Source organism: Rana temporaria, chromosome 4, assembly GCF_905171775.1.
Source record: "Rana temporaria chromosome 4, aRanTem1.1, whole genome shotgun sequence".
In the NCBI taxonomy this organism is placed as follows: Eukaryota; Metazoa; Chordata; class Amphibia; order Anura; family Ranidae; genus Rana; species Rana temporaria.
Window position 1 is genome coordinate 372,642,605 of NC_053492.1, and position 20,890 is coordinate 372,663,494.

Below are 20,890 nucleotides of genomic sequence, written 5' to 3' on the forward strand. Positions count from 1 at the left end.
GCAGACCAAAGTTCATCCCTTTGATTTTAAAATAACTAAATGTTACAATGTTTCTCTTGATCTCCGATGTGATAAATGTGGCAGGCTACCTGCTTTTTTTTTTTTTGGAAAGCCGTCAGCAGAGAACAGCTCTGCACTGAATCGAGGAAATGCCATTTTAAGATCATGAGGGGGGTAGAACGGCAATCTTGATTCTTTAAAGTGGATGTAAACCCACATTTTTATTTATTTTTTTGCTGTCACAATGTAGAAACAGTAATGTTTCCTATCATCTTTGCCCAGTCTTGCCACAAAGAATTAATCCAGCTCTGAGCAATTCTCTTTTCTTTTTTCAGTGAGATAAACGGACAAACATGGGAACAATTTTGTCCATTCTTCCCCCTTGCTGAGAATGACAGGTTATTTACATATCTCATGCACTAGCCTGTGACAGGCAATATTTTTTATTTCCCACCTCCACTCCTTTTCTGAAGTCATGTGGTTACTTTTCTGGATTTTGACTGGATGTTAGTGATCATAGCAGAATTTAGTGTAAGGAATACACAGGGGAGTGTAGAGGTGGGCGGGGAGTCTACTGACATCATGACTCCACCCACCGAGCTCCAGACAACAGACCCACCCACAGAATCTGCAATTTTTCAGTTCTCATAACAGACAGAGGGGAGACATTTGACAGGTAAGGATACACGAAGGAGGCATCTATATCCTTATAGATCAGTACTATGGCAGTTGTTTATAAGGGATGAGAGTGTGTTTACATCCACTTTAACGATTAATTATGCAGCTCTACCGGCTCATCAGACACAGAGGATTACAACAAAATGGCACCAGTCCGCACACTGAAACAACATGTAGTGCGCTCCTCACTACAGAAAATGGCTACAGCTTGGTCTTCTACTCATGGATGAACCCCTTTAACATGTTCCACCCAGTAGAAGCTTAAAACTTGAGACCTCTATGATTAGCCCTTTACTGGGTGAACTTGTAAATGGGGTTCTTCCATGGGTAGGAGACCAAGCTGAAGCCATTTTTTTTTGTTACTATGGAGAATAATGTCATGGGATGCATAATGCCCAGCTGAAAACCAGCGTTTTCACCCCCACCCAGGCAAGTGATCAGGAGGAAAGAGTGCAAGGTGATTACATTTTTTTCCCCTAAAGTCTTTACCTTAAAGCATAGGTTCACCCTAAAAACATTACAGTGTGCTCACTTCCAACATTGACAGTATGCTGTTTTTTTTTCCTGTACATACCGTCGTATAGCTATTCCCCCCCCCCCCCCCCGGCTTCCGGGTGGTGGCTCCCGCGGGAATGGGCGTTCCTATGCAGAGGCTAAGTGATTGACGCGATGACAAAAACTTCCCCCCGGTCGCATAAGGCGCGTCACAAGTTTCCGAAAGAAGCAGAACTGCGAGTCGGCTCTATACGGCGGCTGCGCAACGACGTTCGGCTTCTTTCGCAAACTGGTGACGCGCCTTATGCACCGGGGGGAAGTTTTTGTCATCACGTCAATCACTTAGCCTCTGCATAGGAACGCCTACTCTGCGGGAGCCACTATCCGGAAGTCGGGGGGGGGGGGGGGGGGAATAGCTATACGACGGTATGTACAGCAAAAAAAATAAATAAAAAATCAGCATACTTTCAATGTTGGAAGTGAGCACAATGTAATGTTAGAAAAATGTTTTTAGGGTGAACCTCCGCTTTAAGATCTTTACAAGGGGTGGGGAGAAGGAAGGATTATGCAAGTTTCCCTTAAAAAAAAAGGTATATCAAGCTCCACAGAAACGTAAACATAAAAATAAAATAGAAAAAGATAGTCCCGTAACAAGGAGGATATTAGAATGGCAACATGGACAAGTATGCTCTAAAATTGTATAAAAAGCATAAATCTTTATTACCACATCAAAGTTTATAAAAGTGTTAAAAAGCATTGCGGGTAAAAAAAAAAAAAAAGTGTACAGTGGCCACAGCATAAAATGTGAGAATAAAACCTACATATTATGCATGAGCTACAGAGACGAACAATGAGATGATCTAGATCTTTCTCAGGGACACTCTTATGTAGATAAGGTTTTTCTACAAAGTAAACAAATAGATAAGTAGATACTATTTTGGAGCATACTTAACTGTGTTGCTGTTCTAATAGTCCCATAACAAGGACGGTATGCATTTTTCTATAGGACTTTGAGATGAAGGCACTCCCACCCTTCCACCACACTCCCATATGCAAATGAAATAAAATGTAGTACTTTCTGTCTCACAATACAAACTATATACATACAAACAGCCAAACAATTACAATTTTGCATGATTGTGATTATCATAATGGCTGCTGCATGGCTCATATTTCCAACTGGAACTGCTTAAAAAACTGCAGCAGACCCAGTTTACAGCAAAAGGATAACTTTTCTTTTTTTTTTTTTTTGTTTCAATACACTCCAAAATATAATAGAAGAAAAAAAAAAAAAAAAAACATTTCAGCACTGCATTCACCATAGCCCTACAATTTCAGAAGTCCACTGGGAATCCATAAGCACTTTTCATTCCACTATTTCCAAAAGAATGGGAATAAAATAAAACATTTCTTTCATCATTCAATTTTTTTTTCTTTAATCCCTCTTAAGATGTCAAAGCAAAGATTTGTGTGGTGAAACAAACAAAATAAAGATAGGTTGCGGTCTTATTTGTTCTGTAAGGTGTAAGTTCTTACACACGCATTTTACTATGCCTTTTAGAGCTTGTACCAGTATAGCAAGTTAATGAAACCTTCCAAGAGGTAACACTTAGGAATAATGAAAGGGAGCTGTAATAGCAACAATAATAATAAAAACAACAACAGCAATAATACATAGAATAAAATGCTCCCCATTGGGTAAAAGCAGACTGTTAAGATACTGTATCAAACGGCTCTGCTGGCAAATAAACGATCAGGCTAAAGGTCGAGAGATTTACTTATAGCGTTTGTCAGAAAAACAAAACATCTTAACTATACACAAAGGGGATCATTCTCTAGAACAGAGTAGCTCTTACTGAGCAAAATCGCACCACAGGTGACTAAATTATATTCTAATTTGAGTACATTTTATGCATTCCGGTGATTTACCGGGAGCTTTGCAGCTAATTGAAGAATATAAAAGTGGAAGATAAAAAGTGAATACCACATACTGATTAATACTTTGTATCCAAATAGATGCACATAGACCAATAAGTGATTTTTACATAAGCAGTACAATATCACAAATTAATGGAAAGAATGCAAAAACCAGCAAACTCATTGGGTGTAGTCACACGTCAAAAGCCTTGCGTGATGCACCAGTAATGGTGGTCATAGATGGTTTGAAATTTGTCTGGGACTGGCTGAATTTTGATCCATATGTGGCCACTGCAGCTAAACTGAAGTCGATCTACCGATCAGATTTTGTGCAACCACCCAGTCGGATAAAAGTTGCTTGTCCAGCAGCTGCAGCCAATGGCTGCATCCTGCTCCGTGTATTCGGACAGCTGGGGGCCTCCCCACTGTCATAATACAATGGCGCAGTGGGGAGCATTCTCCCATCCACCTTTAAATGTGTGGATGGGGGAATTGGTTCAGTCTTGTTTTTTCCGCCCACAAGAAAGAAAGAAAGAAAGAAAGAAAGAAAGAACATGTATGACCAGCTTAACACCAGTCCTGTTCTTAATGAAGGACAGTGGGCCAGATTCTGGTACAATTGTGGCGGCGCAACGTACCCCGTTTACGTTACACCGCCGCAAGTTTTCAGTCCAAGTGCCCGATCCACAAAGCACTTACCTGGAAACTTGCGGCGGTGTATCGTAAACACGTCCGGCTCAAGGCGGCCCAATTCAAATGGAGCGGGTACCATTTAAATTAGGCGCGCTCCTGCGCCGGACGTACTGCGCATGCTCCGTTCGCTTTTTTCCCCGACGTGATTTGCAAGAAATTACGGCGGCGCGACCTGTTTGTGAATCGCGACGGCCGGAAAAAAAAAAATTCAAAAGCGACGCAGGAACGACGGCCATACTTTGACATGGCTGGTGTAAAGTTAAGCAATGAAAAAAATTGCTTAACTTTGCGAGGGGTATCTACGACTTGCGCCGACGGGAAAAATCTTCGTGGATCGCCGTAACTGCTAATTTGCATACCCGACGCTGGTTTACGACGCAAACTCCCCCCAGCGGCAGCCGAAGTATTGCATCCTAAGATCCGACGGTGTAATTCAATAACACCTGTCGGATCTTAGGGCTATCTATGCGACTGATTCTATGAATCAGTCGCATAGATAGAACAACAGATACGACGGCGTATCAGCAGATACGCCATCGTATCTGTTCTGTGAATCTGGCCCAGTGTTTTTTTTTTCTGAAATCCCCTGTAACAAGATGACAATGCCGTTTCTTCTGCAATGAAGTTTTACAGCAGCGTTGAGTGCATTTATTAACATAATAAAGTATATTTTTTAATAGAGAGAGCGAGTGAGAGTTTAAGGCAAGCAAAAACCAAAAAAAACATTTTTAAATGAAATATGATGCACTAAGCAACTGCCACTTTTTCACACTGCTCAGGACAGGAGACATTTATCTTAATTAAAAAAAAGGTGTTCAATTTTTCTCGTTATACTTATGGTATTGGAGGCACAATACATTTTTTACACATTTCCTCAGATTCTCAATAGGATTGTAGTACCTATACCTAAATTCCTTATTGAAACATTTGCATTTTGGCCCTGTGCCTGGAATTATTGCCCTATTAAAAGATTGACATTCAGCCAATTGTTTTTTTTCCTTTGAATTTCTCACTTCCTGTTTCTCCTCAGTAAACTTCACACCATCATCCGAGCTGTTCTGGCTGGGGGTTAGTCAGCCAGAACAGCTTACTGAGGAGGAACAGGAAGTGAGAAATTCAGACAAAGAAAACAAAGAAAAAAAAAACATTTAGAAGGGAAATCGAAGGAAAAAGCTAAGTGAACCAAAAATGTACTAGCGTAACCACTTCCCGACCTCCTCATGTACATATACGTCAGCAGAATGGCACGGACAGGCACATCCACGTACCTGTACGTCCTCTGCTAGACGTGGGTGGGGGGTCCGATCGGGACCCCCCCCCCCCGGTACATGCGGAGGTCGGGTCCGCTCGGGGAGCGATCCGGGACTACGGCGCGGCTATTTGTTTTTAGCCGCGCCGTCGCGATCGCTCCCCGGAGCTGAAGAACGGGGAGAGCCGTGTGTAAACACGGCTTCCCCGTGCTTCACTGTGTCGGCGCATCGATCGCGTCATTCCCTTTATAGGGAAGACACGATCGATGATGTCATTCTTACAGCCACACCCCCCTACAGTTGTAAACACACACAAAGTAAACCCTAACTCCTACAGCGCCCCCTGTGGTTAACTCCCAAACTGCAACTGTCATTTTCACAATAAACAATGCAATTTAAATGCATTTTTTGCTGTGAAAATGACAATTGTCCCAAAAATGTGTCAAAATTGTCCGAAGTGTCCGCCATAATGTCGCAGTCACGAAAAAAAATCGCTGATCGCCGCCATTAGTAGTAAAAAAAATAAAAAAAATAAAAATGCAAAAAAACTATCCCCTATTTTGTAAACGCTATAAATTTTGCGCAAACCAACCGATAAACGATTATTGCGATTTTTTTTACCAAAAATAGGTAGAAGAATACGTATCGGCCTAAACTGAGGAAAAAAAAAATGTTATATATGTTTTTGGGGGATATTTATTACAGCAAAAAGTAAAAAATATTGCATTTTTTTCAAAATTGTCGCTCTATTTTTGTTTATAGCGCAAAAAATAAAAACCGCAGAGGTGATCAAATACCACCAAAAGAAAGCTCTATTTGTGGGGAAAAAAGGACCCCAATTTTGTTTGGGAGCCACGTCGCACGACCGCGCAATTGTCTGTTAAAGCGACGCAGTCCCGAACTGTAAAAACCCCTTGGGTCTTTAGGCAGCAATATGGTCCGGGGCTTAAGTGGGTAAAGGAACCCATTTAGGAAATAAAAACGACACTTTACAACCGCTTTAAGCAATTTTCCATTGCAAGCAATAATTTTTAACCAATAATAAATATTTATAGCAATAGCTAATGGATCAAGATACTTACATTAGGTATAAACTTTTTATGGTCAGGTCTTTTGCTTTTCAGGTATTACAGAACAGAAATATCATTATCAACCATTACCAAGTCAAGTACTAAAAATTTAAAGCAAAAAAAAAAAAAAAAATGTGCACGTGATATACAAAAAGAGCACATACATATTACTATTCATGAAAGCCATTTGTAGAGCATGGTGTAAGGAAAAAATATAACCACTGCTGTCTAGATTGTCATTCAATGGAAACGTACTACCTTGCCATCACAGTAGGAAACTATCAAGAGAACAAACGATGAAGCTTAAGGGAAAAAAAAAAAGTGTCCCCCTAGGATTATTAGGACCTATAGAAAAAACGTGAGCTCCTTCTTTTAGAAGATCTTTAGAAACTCGAGCCTGAAATTAATATAGTACCTTTTTGCAAAAGTTTGTGTACATAACCTGCCAAGCCAACAGTAAATTACTTTCTTTGGAAACAGTCCAACATCTCCAAGTTGGAAAGCTAGCCACTAAGTCCAAAATATCCTCTTTCCAGATCGTAGTAATGCTATGCAGGATCCAAGCCAAAAAAACTTTCCTACAGGCCACTTGCATTTACCAAGGCCGAATTAGAAGGCAGTATTTACATAGTTATTCCTTAAAGCAGTACAGGGTTTATCTGAGCTTATTCAATAATAGAAATGTTAGAGGCGAAAAAAGCTAAATTATACTTTACCCAAAAGGTGAAAATAAATTGAACAAAATGACGCTCTAAAACATAACAAGGATTCAAGAAAGAATACAGTATGTTTAAGTGTTTACTATGAGTTTTTGCATCTTTCCTGCAATTTTTCATGAAATGATCACCAGGATTCCTAACAATTTTATATACTGCATATAAAAACAGATAATAGGTACACTTGTCACATCTGTTTATGGACTTTTGAATAGAACTAAACTAAAAAAAGTACACAAGCGAGTTTTGTTTGGTTTCTTCTTTTTCAAACAAAAATAAAATTAGTTTAATTTTTTTTTTGGATTGACTTTCAGTGCTCCGAATAGATACAGTACTGAAAGTCAATCCAAAAAAAAAAAAAAATTTAATTAACCACCTCAATACTGGGCACTTTCGCCCCCTTCCTTCCCAGACAAATTTTCAGCTTTGAGCGCACTCGCATTTTCAATGACAATTGCGCCGTCATGCTACGCTGTACCCAAATGAAATGTTTTACATTTTGTTCACACAAATAGAGCTTTCTTTTGGTGGTATTTATTCACGACTCAATTTTTTTTTTTTTTTTGTGATATAAGAAATTTGGAAAAAAATAATAATTTTCTTTATTCTATTTTTAAAAAAATCCAATAAAATCAAATTTTGTCAAAAATTTAAGCCAAAATGTATTCTACGAAAGGATTTTTTTTACAAAAAACATGTATAATTGGTTTGCGTGATCACAGCCATATTTACGCAAATGATCATGTACAGATGTGAGCAGGTGATCACGAACATGTGTGCGCAAATGATCATTGGGACATGTGATTTTACTGCTACATATGTGGGGACATGTGTTTTGGGGACATGTGTGTTTTACATTGTGGGGACACTAGACTGGTGATCAGTGAGTAAAAAGCTGTAAAAAAACGCTTCTACTCACTGATCACCAGCCTGCTGCAGCGATCCGCTCTCCTCACCGACGACTTCTGTGTGAGGAGAGGATAGCCGATCGACTAGCAACTGGCTCTCTGTTTACATCACATGACGGCTGTGGTTGGACACAGCAGTCATGTGATGACCCTCCAAAAAAATGGTAGTTAACGGCTTTCTGATAGCGTAAGGAAAAAAAAAAGCTGTTAACCGGCTTCTTTTTACTTCCGTATTCAGCTGTCATTGGCTGGACAACTGATCATGTGGTAAAGGGCCAGCTATGATTGGGCCTTTAACCAATTAAGAACCAAGCCTCTTTTTGAGATTTGTTGTTTACAAGTTAAAAACATTATTTTTCAAGAAAATTACTGAGCACCCCCAAACATAATAAAAAAAATAAATAATTCTAAACACCATAGAGAATAAAATGGTGGTCTTTGCAATACTTTCTGTCACACCGTATTTGCACAGGGGTCTTACAAGTGCATTTTTTTTAGGAAAAAATTTACGGTAAAGTTAGCCCATTTTTTTTTTATATTGTGTAAGATAATGTTACACTGAGTAAATTGATACCCAATATGTCATGCTTCAAAATTGCACCAAACTTTTACCCCTAAAAATCTCCATAGGTGACGCTTAAAAAAAAAAAAAAATCCACAGGTTGCATATTTTGAGTTACATAGGAGGCATAGTGCTAGAATTATTTCTCTCACTCCAAAGATCGCGGCGATACATCACATGTGTGGTTTGAACACCTTTTTCATATGCGGGCATTGCTCACGTATGCGTTCACTTCTGCACGTGAGCTCGGCAAGACGAGGCGCGTTTAAAAAAAAAACATTTTTATTTTTACACTGTTCTTTAAAAAAAAAAAAAAACATTTTTTTCCTGTTACAAGGAATGTAAACATCCCTTGTAATAGAAAATAAAAAAAGCATGACAGGACCTCTTAAATACGAGATCTGGGGTCAAAAATACCTCAGAATCTATCTATCTATCTATCTATATGATTATATTTACCGGTATATATATATATATATATATATATATATATATATATATATATATATATATATATATATATATATTGTAAAGGGGCCCCCGCTTCTCAATTTGCGGCAGCCCCTCCCCTGCTTCTCAATTTCAGGCGGCGGCAGCAGCATCCCCCCCCCCCCCGGTTCTCTTCTCCAGGGGCCCCAAGCCTAAATCTGTGTAAGGGGCCCCATAATTCCTGATGGCGGCCCTGGTGACATCTGGGATGCAACACTCCATTTTCTTACTGTACGCACCCATAGAGTAACCAATTATATTGCAACGAAAGCCATAAAAACAAAGCTACCTATGCTGACCTCTACTTCTGGATATGCTAATATTCATAAGTGTTGGATACTTTTTGAGATCAGAAGTCTGTAATTCACTCCGACTTACTGAACTACATGCTTGCTCTAAGTCAATGAGTCAAAATTGAAGCCATTGGTTAAGCATGGCAACCAGCAACTTCAGAAGCTGCATTTCAGTGACACTTTATTTTTTTCAGTACTGGTTTCCTTAACGCACACCATCACAATATTTTACTACTGTATCCGATTCCTGCTATCAGAATTTAAGAAAAATAAAAAATACTTGCACATACACACTATTATACTAAAATTAAAGACAACTGGGAGAAAAAAAAAAAAACGTAACTAAATTACCATAATATCTTGCTTATAACATGCTCAGACATCTGACCGCTACTATAAAGATAATAATTATACATTTATGTTTATACGGAAAAGCTTGGATACGTCGGCTTTGCACCGAGCTACAGTAACTGTATGACAGAGGTTTTTTTCCCATTCAAAAGAAATTTGGTGTTCTAATTAGCCATTCATTTTTTCCCTCGTTGGATATTAGTGATCATAACTGTAGTGTGGCTCAGCCAATTATATCAGCACTGTGAAAAGAAGGATAAGGGCCAGCAGCCAATCACTGTGCCAGGTCACTGCCTGCTTATGGATAATTTTCAATTATACAGCAATTAGCAAATGAACAGGAAATCTCAACACTCATCTACTTAATACGTTGTAACTCCATACCAAAAATCATTTCATATAACCACCTTGGCTTTGTATGAAGATGACGCTGGGCAGCTGACATCTGTCACAAAACTGGACCAAGTAAGGGCAACTACTATGATTGATAAGTGGAAGAAATGTTGCCATTTAGATGAAGTATAAGAATTAAAAGCATAATAAATAAAAAAAGACATTTGGTTTGATGGCTTGGCTGTATTCCCTTTATCCAGGTGATAAAATATTAGATTTAACCCTGCTTTGTGGAATGAAAGGGTGTACAAAGCTTAAAAGCTGCTTTTACGTCACCATATCCAGAGTGGATGTGCAAATCATTAAAATGTTCTAGGTTTGTTCTGTCAATACTCAATATTTTGTTATATCGTTTGTATAAAAGCAGCATCTACAGCAGGCTTTTACAAGGTTCGAGACGCTTTGTTGAAGACTTTAGGTAACCTTCGACTCCAGTTTGGAGATGTTTAACCTTTACAGACCACTTTAACCTACAGGTAAGCCTAGATTAAAGTGGTTGTAAACCCACTTTTTGTACTTTTACCTACAGGTAAGCCTATAACAAGGCTTACCTGTAGGTAAGGAGAATATCTCCTAAACCTGCACGGTTTAGGAGATATTCCCCTCGCAATGCGCCGCTGCGCATGCGCAGGGGGGGGATCTACGGCGAAAGGACCGGCAGCCGCCGGACCTTGCCTAGTTTTAAATCTCCCGCGCGGGAGTGACGTCATCGCCGATCCAGCCAATCACAGCGCTGGAGTGGCGATACCCGGAAGACACGCCGAGGCAAGATGAAATCTCGCTCGGCGTGAACCAGGTAAGTGCTACACACCTCGTTCCGAGGCAAGTATTTAATAATGAGCTAATATGCGGTGCATATTAGCTCATTAGGACTTTTCCCTTACAGGAGGAAAAAAAAAAAAAAATTTCATGCGGGTTTACAACCGCTTTAAGGCTTACCTGTAGGTGCAACAAGTATCTCTTAACACTTTCCCTACCGAGTCATTGTAAAATGACGTCGGCGGGAACCCTTCCTTCCCTCAGAGTGGACGTCATATGATGTCCTTTCATTCCCAGGCGGCTAGGGGGCGTGCACGCCCCTGCCGCATTGTTCGGGACCCGATGCGCGTGCCCAGCGGCCGCGATGTCTGCCGGGCACCAGCGATTGCCCGCAATCACGGCAGGACCGTGGATCTGTGTGTGTAAACACACAGATCCATGTCCTGTCAGCGGTGAGGAGACTGATGTGTGTTCCCAGTACAGAGGAACACACATCGATCTCCTCCCCTTGTAAGTCCCCCTCCCCCTACAGTTATAACACACTTTAGGGAACATATTAACCCCTTCCTCGCCCCCTAGTGTTAACCCCTTCCCTGCCAGTCACATTTACACAGTAATCAGTGCACTAATCGCTGTATAAATGTGAATGGTCCCAAAAATGTGTCAAAAGTGTCTGATATGTCCGCCGCAATGTCACGGTCACAATAAAAAAAAAAAACGCAGATCGCCGCCATTACTAGTAAAACTAAACTAAAAATTGGTCTGGGCAGGAAGGGGGTGAAAATGCCCTGCAAGGAAGTGGTTAAACCTACACGGTTTAGGAAATATTTGCAGAAAAGACTGCACCGATGTCTACGGCGCATCGCAGCTCCGGCCAATCACAGCGCCAGAGCCGCAATACCCGGAAGTCATTCGGGTATCATGGCGGAGTCACAGAGAGAACGAGAGTCATTCAGGGGCTTCGATCTCAGGTAAGTAATTCATAAGGAGCTGGTATGCTATGCATACTAGCTCATTATGCCTTTCTCTTGCAGGTTTTTTTTTTTTTTTTTAGAGGGTTTACATCCTCTTTAAGACCTTAAGGTCCTATATCAGGGCACCATCCTTGAGTCCCCACTTCAGATTTACATCTCATGTGCTTTTATTGGGTAGTCATGCAAACCCATGAAATAGGCTTCTCATAGCCTCCCCAGATACTACTGCTCGGCTGTAGTTCCAGAGAACTGCTGACATCAGTTTCAGCATTGCGTCTCTACCGAGATCTGTTTTGTCATTCACAAAGCACAGTCTATGAAGACACCCCAGAACCTTCACATTATACAAAAAAAATCGTGCTAACTTTACTGTTTAGCTATATTTTAATTCATTGAAGTGTATTTTTTCCCTAAAAATTGCAACGTACGCCATTTTATGCTATATATATATATATATATATATATATAAATAATGTTTGGGGGTTTTAAGTCATTTTCTAGCAAAAAAATCAGATTTTAAACAAGTGTCAGAAAAAGGTTTAGTCTTTAAGTGGTTAAACTGTCTTCATTTAGACAGAAGTTCCTTCCTTTCATCTAAAAAAGGCAAATGTTACTTTGTATCTCTTCTCCATCTCTCAGCGCTGAGGAATGTTGATAAACATTTGCTGGCTGTTTGTTTTTTTTACCGCTATAACTTTTGCGCAAACCAAACGCTTATTGCGATTTTTTTTTACCAAAAATATGTAGAAGAATACATATCAACCTAAACTCTGGAAAAAAAAAAACATTTTATATATTTTTTGGGGATATTTGTTATAGCAAAAAGTAAAAGATATTGCATTTTTTTCAAAATAGTCGCTCTTTTGTTTATAGCGCAAAAAAATAAAAAATCGCAGAGGTGATCAAATACCACAAAAAGGAAGCTCTATTGGTGGAAAAAAAGGACGTCAATTTTGTTTGGGAGCCACTTCGCATGGTCGCACAATTGTCAGTTAAAGCGAAGCAGTGCCGAATCGCAAAAAGTGGCCCGGGTCTTTAACCACCAAAATGGTCCGGGGCTTAAGCGGTTAACATGCAAATAAAATTAATAACCACAAATTTAAACAAGCATTGTGTTCCCAAAAGCACATCAGGCCCAGGGGAGACTGGAAGGCTTACAATAGGCCAAAAAAATCCTAAAAGATTATAATTACAAATAAAATGGCTGTACAAACAATGACCATGAAGCACATATTTTTTTCATGTAATTTTTTTAGACAGTAAGCTAGTTCAAACTACAATTCACAAAGTGCGCTAACCCATGGCAACATGTAATACATCAATGATTACAGTAAATTTAAATAATGGTGGCTAGGGCTCATTACATTTACACATTATTGCCCTTTGCACAATATTATTACTAATAATGGCATTCAACAGAAGACTCATTTATCCAATTAAAAGCACAAACCTGCTGCTGTGGATACTGCATTCCTGCCATGCCACTATGGGTTCGTCCCTGTATTCCCATTGGATATCTTTGTGGTCCTGGAGGTCCATATGCTTGGCCAGGATAAGGACTGCTTTGCTGTGTCTGAGAGTAGGGACTATTCCCTATTCCATAAAGTGGAGGCCTTTTCATTACCACTGGATCCATTGGACTTCCCTGCTGGAAAACAAAAAAAAAAAAAACATTTGAATGCAATGATGTCCATTTAAAATGTATACATTTTTGCATTTGTTCTTATTCTATTCTTATAGGCATCAGTAATGAAGGGAAAGTAGGACAAGTATTATACGAATTATACGAATACTGTTGTGAAGTATTTGCAAGATGTATATGAAATATTTCATAGAATGTGCAAATTTCTCTTCCAAGCTTATACTAGGGCAACAGCTATAATCCCATGGACTATTTTCAATGTGTGCATATCAAGTCATCAGTGTAGTTTTTTCCCTTTTTCGTGCATTTATAGTATTTCCTTAAAGCAGCCTATTCACTTTAAAGCGGAGTTCCGGCCACAATTTCACTTTTTAAATATAAATACCCCTGTAATACACAAGCTTAATGTATTCTAGTAAAGTTAGTCTGTAAACTAAGGTCCGTTTTGTTAGGTTGTTACAGCATTTAGAGACTTTATAAAATAGAAATTGACTGGGGCCATCTTAAGTGTGGGCATCATGAAGCTAGACTGTATAACTTCCTGGATTGCAGATCTCGCACATGCTCAGTGCTGCACAAGCAGTGCAATAGGTTTCAGATCAGGTTTCAGCACCTGTACTGTCCAAGTCACATGATTCTTCGAGACTGGGGAGTGCACAGACTCCTGGAAAGTTACACCCACTACAGTCTCAGGAGTCTGTGCGGTGTAGGTTAGGAAGCTTAAAGGGTCACTAAAGGAAAAAAAATAATTTGCTGAAATGACTGTTTACAGGGTATAGAGACATAAATGTTAACCGATTCCTTTTAAAAATGATTACAAATAGATAAAAATCAATCATATAATGTGCCTGCAGGTTAGTTTCACTTTTAAACTGGTTTCATGTTCCTGTGAAGTAGAGACACACAAAACAAAAACAAACAAATCCAGGGCAGTGTTTTGCTTTTAAAATGAATCTGATTGGTTCTGTTAAGTTTTAGACACACATTAATGACAGCTTAGACCACCGTGAAAAGCTCCCGGTACTGTGGTTATAAGGAGCCAGACAAGCAGGAAGTGTGGAGATCACAGCAGAATTACAGCAACTTCAAAGCAAAAACGAACAATGAGGACATGAAACCAGTACTGCAGTAAGGTAAAGGAAGCGATTTAGCTAAAAAGAAAATTCCTTTAGTGATCCTTTAAGCACCTAGGTGCAGGAAGAGGGAAGATTAACTATTCTGCCTAGCAACAACACTTTGAAGGCATCTAAAAAAAAAAAAAAAAATCTTGAAGGACTAATGACATTTTTTTAAAACTACTGATGTAATGTTATATTTATGGGTGGAACTCCACTTTAAACCACCTGTAACGTGAAACCTCACCTTGTAAAACAACCTATTCAGTTTAAAATAGAAGGCAAAACGAGTGTGTGTGTGTATATATATATTTTTTTTAATAAAACACACACACTCTAAAAAACACTCCCCCCCCTTTTTTAGAAATCACATACCCCCTGTTCCCAGCTGTATGGGGAGAGGAGAAACAGCAGGACACTGGTCTTCCCACTGAATGGCTGTGGGGAAAGGCGTCTCAGCACAAGTCTGATCAGTGGAGGAAAGCAGTTTCTAGCACTGCCAGAAAACTGCCCCATCCTCTCATTCCTAGTGGGTCCTGTTTTTAATAGGACGGGAGGGGACTGGCAGGAACACAAAGGATTTTTATACAAAATGAAGCAATACAAAAGAGAACAGGATACTTTTTCATACAAGTACATGGTACAGCAGGAATATGAAATGTTGGGTTAACATATTCTTTAATGAGCCTTAATGTACAGAATACACTGGTACTTTTATTGTATAAGCAAAAGCTTTTTTTTTTTTAGTTTTGGATACAGTGAAGAGAAATTGGAACACCTGTCAGTTTTTATTGCCGTCTGTGCCCCTGTCAAAAGAGCCAACTTGTCAAAATCTCCAATTACATCACTTCCGGTCACTCTCCCCAGCAGTAAATGTAGATTTTGCACGACTTGGCTGTTTTCACAGAACTCCAGCAGCGTATACACTACGGTACCTTGGAGGCGGCCATGTTGTTGGTTACTAGCAGGCGGACTAACAATGTCCACTCATTATATCATGTACCGTAGTGTATACTCTGCCGGTGTTCTGTGAAAGTCATTGAAATCTGCAGTTACTGCTTCTGGAGAGTCACCGGAAGAGACGTAATTGGAGATTTTGACAGAACACCCCCATTAAGGAGATTCACGTGCTGTATTTATCCAGTTTAGCATTATCATTGAAAGTGAAAAGTAAAAGAAAAAAGTAAAAGAAAATTCTAAATTGTGGGATGTACCCAGAAAAGTAAGAGAGGGGAAATCTTTTAATGGGGACACTCTGTTAACCTGGGGAACACCAAGGAATTCCATTAATTTGCAGGGATTTCCTCTCACTTCCTGTTTGGCTATGGGACAGGAAGTGAAGGGAAATCTCCACAATGGGACGCAGATGGCAAAAAAAAAACACACACACACTCCGATTCCAGTTATAATCCTCCCTTCTTTATGAAATGAAGAAAAAATAAAATAAAATAAAATAAAAAAGGAGGAGAGTTTTGCCTATAGTTAAGCAACACAATGTACTACAGAACAAATGACATACGCATGGTGTGCAAAAGCAAATATTGATGACTATAATTTTTTACAAGTTTCCTCTTTTTCAATATGTTTATTTTACATGTAATACAATTAGAGGTTTTAAAATGAGATGCTAGCAGATGTTCCCAAGTGTGATTAGTCTGTTTCTTGAGACATCAGTCATGCATGGAATTCATCGTTTGCAGTGAGAAACGACTCTTTGCCTTGTATTCTGATACAAAACAAAAGTACAACCACTGTGTGAGGTTACAAAGCAGGAAGTCAAGTCTGCATATATAAATTAGCAAGTATGGCTGCCTCCTGTACATATAAAAATAATAAATCATTAATAAAAGCAAAATATTTAAAACAGCGGCACATTAGGTTGTTCACATAAAGCTGATCTTTTACTTGTTTAATTTACAAATACACACCACTGAAAAAGTATACATTTTATTTAGCACAATACAGGTTTACCCTCAGGATAATTCTGCATTTTGTTTCAGTAATCAATATTCTATATATATCCTGATCAGCAATCGATCATTGTCCATTTGTCGAATTGGTCTAATGAAAACTGCACTCACAAGTGACAGACTATAAAAGGCGTCAGACGAAATGCTATGACCACGAAACACGTCGGGAGGACTCCACTGCCGCCCCATTTGTATACAAAGTGCTTTTAACTCCAGCTAAATGTAAGTTTTATAGCTGTAATTAAATAATTCCATTTTAAACGGGATTACGCTATGTGGCCTCTTTTCTCCTATCTCCATATACCATTAACACACTGTGAGGAATAACCAGCCTGGGTACTCTATCGTCAGCATAGTATCCAGTCTCTTTCCATCCACCTATCTCATAGAGGATACGATGATCGGTTGACGTACTACTCTGCCTTGGATCGTATATGACACCAGTCATTATAAGCCTCCCTTGACTTTCGGTGGCATATGTCATCTTAAGTCAACACGTTCCGGTAAGCCTGCATTGCTTTCGGTGGTGGTTTTATCACGTATTGGAGAAATCACTCATCTCATCCATTCACTTTTTCACTAGATTGATTTTGTTTTGGTTTATGTGAATATTTTCAGCGAACTATTGTTGATTATATCACTTTTTGCGCTTTGGCACCAACCAACAGGCGCAACAGTTCACACTGAACCACGTGCCCAGCGGCACTTTATTTATTTCCTGCAATATGGGACTTGTATGTTGTTGATGCACACATTCTGTTTATAATTGTTATGCGTTTCACATTCTTTGGCAATTGATTTTCATTATTGACAGTCAGTTTGAGCGCTACACATTTATTTTCCTTATAAAAGGCGTCATGACGCACAATTTTCATAATTTCATTTGCACCTTTTGCAATGTTTAAACACAGATATGGAAAATTGAAACCAGTACAAAAAGCAATGTAGGAGAGGAAAAAAAACAAACACATGTGGGAACTGGAGATCCACCATGGTAAAAACAGTCATTTAAAAAATACATTTAAGCCTACTAGAACGGCAAACAGAAATCATTATTTACAAATTCACCATATATTAAAATATTAAATGGCATATCTCATGAATTCTGAGTTCTTGCGAACCTCCACATTAAAATTATTTGAAATATGTTTAATAAAAAGTATGGCTTTCTGTATTTTTTTTTTTTTACACTTTGCGCACAATTTTTTATTTGAAATATGAAAATGCGCACAATTTTTTAATTGAAATATGAAAATGTGTGAGAATTATAAATGCAGCTATTTCCACAAAATTCTTAAGACATGAACATCAAACAGCAAACATATGACACCTGCAAGATCTTACACACCTTTAAGTTGTTTAGAAGATGGGATAACCTACTTTATTTGCAACTTTAAACACAAATGTTTATTTTCTCACCAAATGGCAATCTTTTATTTTGACAAATCTCCAAAATAGAGACACTCTTCAGATGCAGAAGTGACTGTGCTAAGAATACAGTCTGGAAGGGTGAGGGTTTGGGCGTTCTCCATGAAAACTGAATTACAGGCCAGTTTAGGCTTTGCCCATAGTAACCAGATACCATTTTTTCCGATTTCACAGGTGATTGGTTGCTGTGCCCAAAACAAAAATTGTACCCATAAACAATATTTTCCACATTTATAAGGGAATGTTCAGTTTACTAGCCATGATCAACTGATGTGGGCTTACACAGTGTAAGGCAGTTTATCCAGAGAGGTTATAATCATGTGGGCCACAAGCCCCCCAACTGAACCATTGCAATGCAAGTAAAGTGAAGTCTCCAACACTCCAAAACTGTTTAAACATGAGCTTTAGGCCCCTTTCACACCGAGGATTTTTTCAGGCGGTAAAGTGCTAAAAATAGCGCCTAAATACCGCCTTAAAAACTCCTGCCCAACATTCTCAATGTGAAAGCTCAAGGGCTTTCACACTGAGGCGATGCGCTGGCAGGACAGAAAAAAAACTTCTGCAAGCAGCATCTTTGGAGCGGTGAGAGGAGCGGTATGTATACCGTTCCTTCCCATTTAAAACAATGGGAAACCGTAGTAATAATGCCCGCAATGTGCTTCTGTAGAGGCGCATTGCGGGCGGTATTAACCCTTTTTTCGGCCGCTAGTGGGGGTTAACACCGCACCGCCAGTGGCCGCATCCCGCGGCAATTCTGACGGTATAGAGCCGCTATTTTTAGCGGCGCTATACCGCCACCGCACCTCCCGCCCCAGTGTGAAAAGGGCCTTACTTGATCACAAAATCATAGAGGAAGATATGATTGTTGAAAGCCACCTCTTCATCAAGGCCACATTTTCCACTTCTTATGAGGCACAGTAGAGCCTCCTTAACCGCTTAAGGACCACCGCACGCAGATAAACGTATGCAGCATGGCTGGGCACAAGGGCATACATGTACATCCCCTTTAATAGCCCAGCCGTGGGGCACGAGCGTGCCGCGGGGAGGTGCACTCGCCACCTGAAGCCAAGTTCTGTGACCGTCCCCCGCGGGAACCGCAGACCCGAGCGTCGCCGGTGTCTCGCGATCGCATTAGAGAGGAAGAACAGGGAGAGGTAAGTGTAAAACAAACCTCTCCCCACGCTTCCTAGTGAGACTGACACGATCGTCCTTTCCCTGTCATAGTGAAACGACGATCGGTGACATCACACGCAGAGAGAGAGAGATTCACTAGACACCGTTATTTTGGCTCACAATGAACCCACATATTACACAAATATGTGAAGTAAAAAAAAAAAAATACCACCATGACTGAGCTTTTGGGTTCTTTATTTGCCGAGCTAAAACTTTGTTTTAGAGATAAAAAAAAAAAGCAGATTTAAAACCACATTAAACATATTTTCAAGTTTTGGGTTGATTTTATACAAACAGCCCCTACAACTGAAGCCTACAGTTGGCCACAATACTCACAAAATGTGCCACGCAAGTACCATTTGTAGCGGGCATATTAAAACAGAATTTTGTGCAATGGAAAGCCCTTATTGGCTGCAGCACACAATTATGATTTGGAAGCTGCGTTAAAGTTTGCTGTGCTCCTCACTTTGATGAATGCTTTGTATTCTCTCCATGGCTATTCTGTACACAGAACTTCAAAGTCAACTGGCTGCTTTACAAAATAAATTAGATTGAGATGCACACGTGCTGTAGTTTTAGAACCCCAGACACAATTCTACTCACGCAGCCTTGGGTGAAAGAAACATCGTCGAGCAAGCAATAACACGTGATAAAATTCTGTACAAAAAAAAAAAATCTGTGTGGAAGAACAGTCATATCAGATTTCCTGGAAAAAAATAAAGTACCCATGCAGCATATGAAATTATAGAGAGATTTTTTTTATATATTTTTATATATATATATATATATATATATATATATATATATATATATATATATATATATATATATATATATACACACACACACATCGGTGTATTCATATCTATTTTTTTCAATATAGAATACTCAAAGAAAAACTAAAACACACACAAAATATCAATATAACCAGTTAATTAGTTAATACCACAACCAACCAAAGCAAATAAATATCCCTTTCATCAATACAGAAAGCTAATGATCACTTTTGACTAGGGCCGAAACAACGAATCGATTAATTGACAACTAATCGATTATGAAATGAATCGATTACAATTTTCATAATCGATTAATCGGCCAGTAACATAATGGGGTTAAAACAACTAAAATTAGCCCTTTATAGTACAAAAAAGCAAAATCGCTACTGTAAATATTACTTTCACTGTCCCACTGTCCCACAGTAAAAAAATGAACCCCTTAAAATAGCGATTATTTGCCCTTTTTGTACTTATTTTTTTTTTTTAACCCCATTATGTTACTAAACATCTCAAGTCTGGGTTCACACCTCAAGTTTTTTGGTGTTTTTTGCAGAAACACACTACAGTTCATTTACATGTTTTCCTATGGGACACGTTCACATCCATGATTTTTTTTCAGCTGCTGCGTATTTGGAAAGAGCAAGGACTTTTTAATGCGAAACGGGGGCTATTTTTTTTTTTTTTCAATATACTTCAATGGAGAAGCTGCAGAAAAAGCATGTAATGTGTTTTTATGGCAATTTGTGTTTTGTAATCTGCCCAACAACAAATTGGCCCAATTTTTTTTTTAAATGCATTTTTTTTTTAAGGGTATTATCCAATTAATTGATTAATCTATATAAAATCGGCCAACTAAACAATTATGAAAATAAATAGTTAGTTGCAGCCCTAGTTGGTTCACATACCTTTTCCTTTGATTTCCCTTCTAAATGTTATTTTTTTTTTGTCTGAATTTCTCACTTCCTGTTTCTCCTCTGTAAGCTTGCACCCATCATCCATGGGGGTTAGTCAGCCAGAACAGCTTACTGAGGAGGAACAGGAAGTGAGAAATTCAGAAAGAAAAAAAACATTTAGAAGGGAAATCAAAAGGAAAAGGCAAGTGAACCCAACAATGCACTAGCTAAAAGGAACCTATTTAGAAAAAAAAAAAATTAACCTTTACAACCCCTTTAAGTTACACCACCTTATTTTACAAGATGAAGTAGTTACCTTTGAACATTCTGCAGAGAGTTTGACCT

The 20,890-nt window shown here is 39.0% G+C and overlaps 1 protein-coding gene across 9 annotated transcripts in view; it reads right to left on the minus strand.

Moving 5' to 3' along the window:
* Positions 1-20,890, minus strand: part of ARID1B (AT-rich interaction domain 1B) — a 497,144-nt gene that overhangs the window by 438,965 nt on the left and 37,289 nt on the right. For all 9 annotated transcript variants that reach the window (XM_040350968.1, XM_040350965.1, XM_040350967.1 and 6 more), the window contains exon 2: positions 12,999-13,196. In XM_040350968.1, the coding sequence (XP_040206902.1) occupies positions 12,999-13,196 (198 nt within the window). The remainder of the gene's footprint in view (positions 1-12,998; positions 13,197-20,890) is intronic.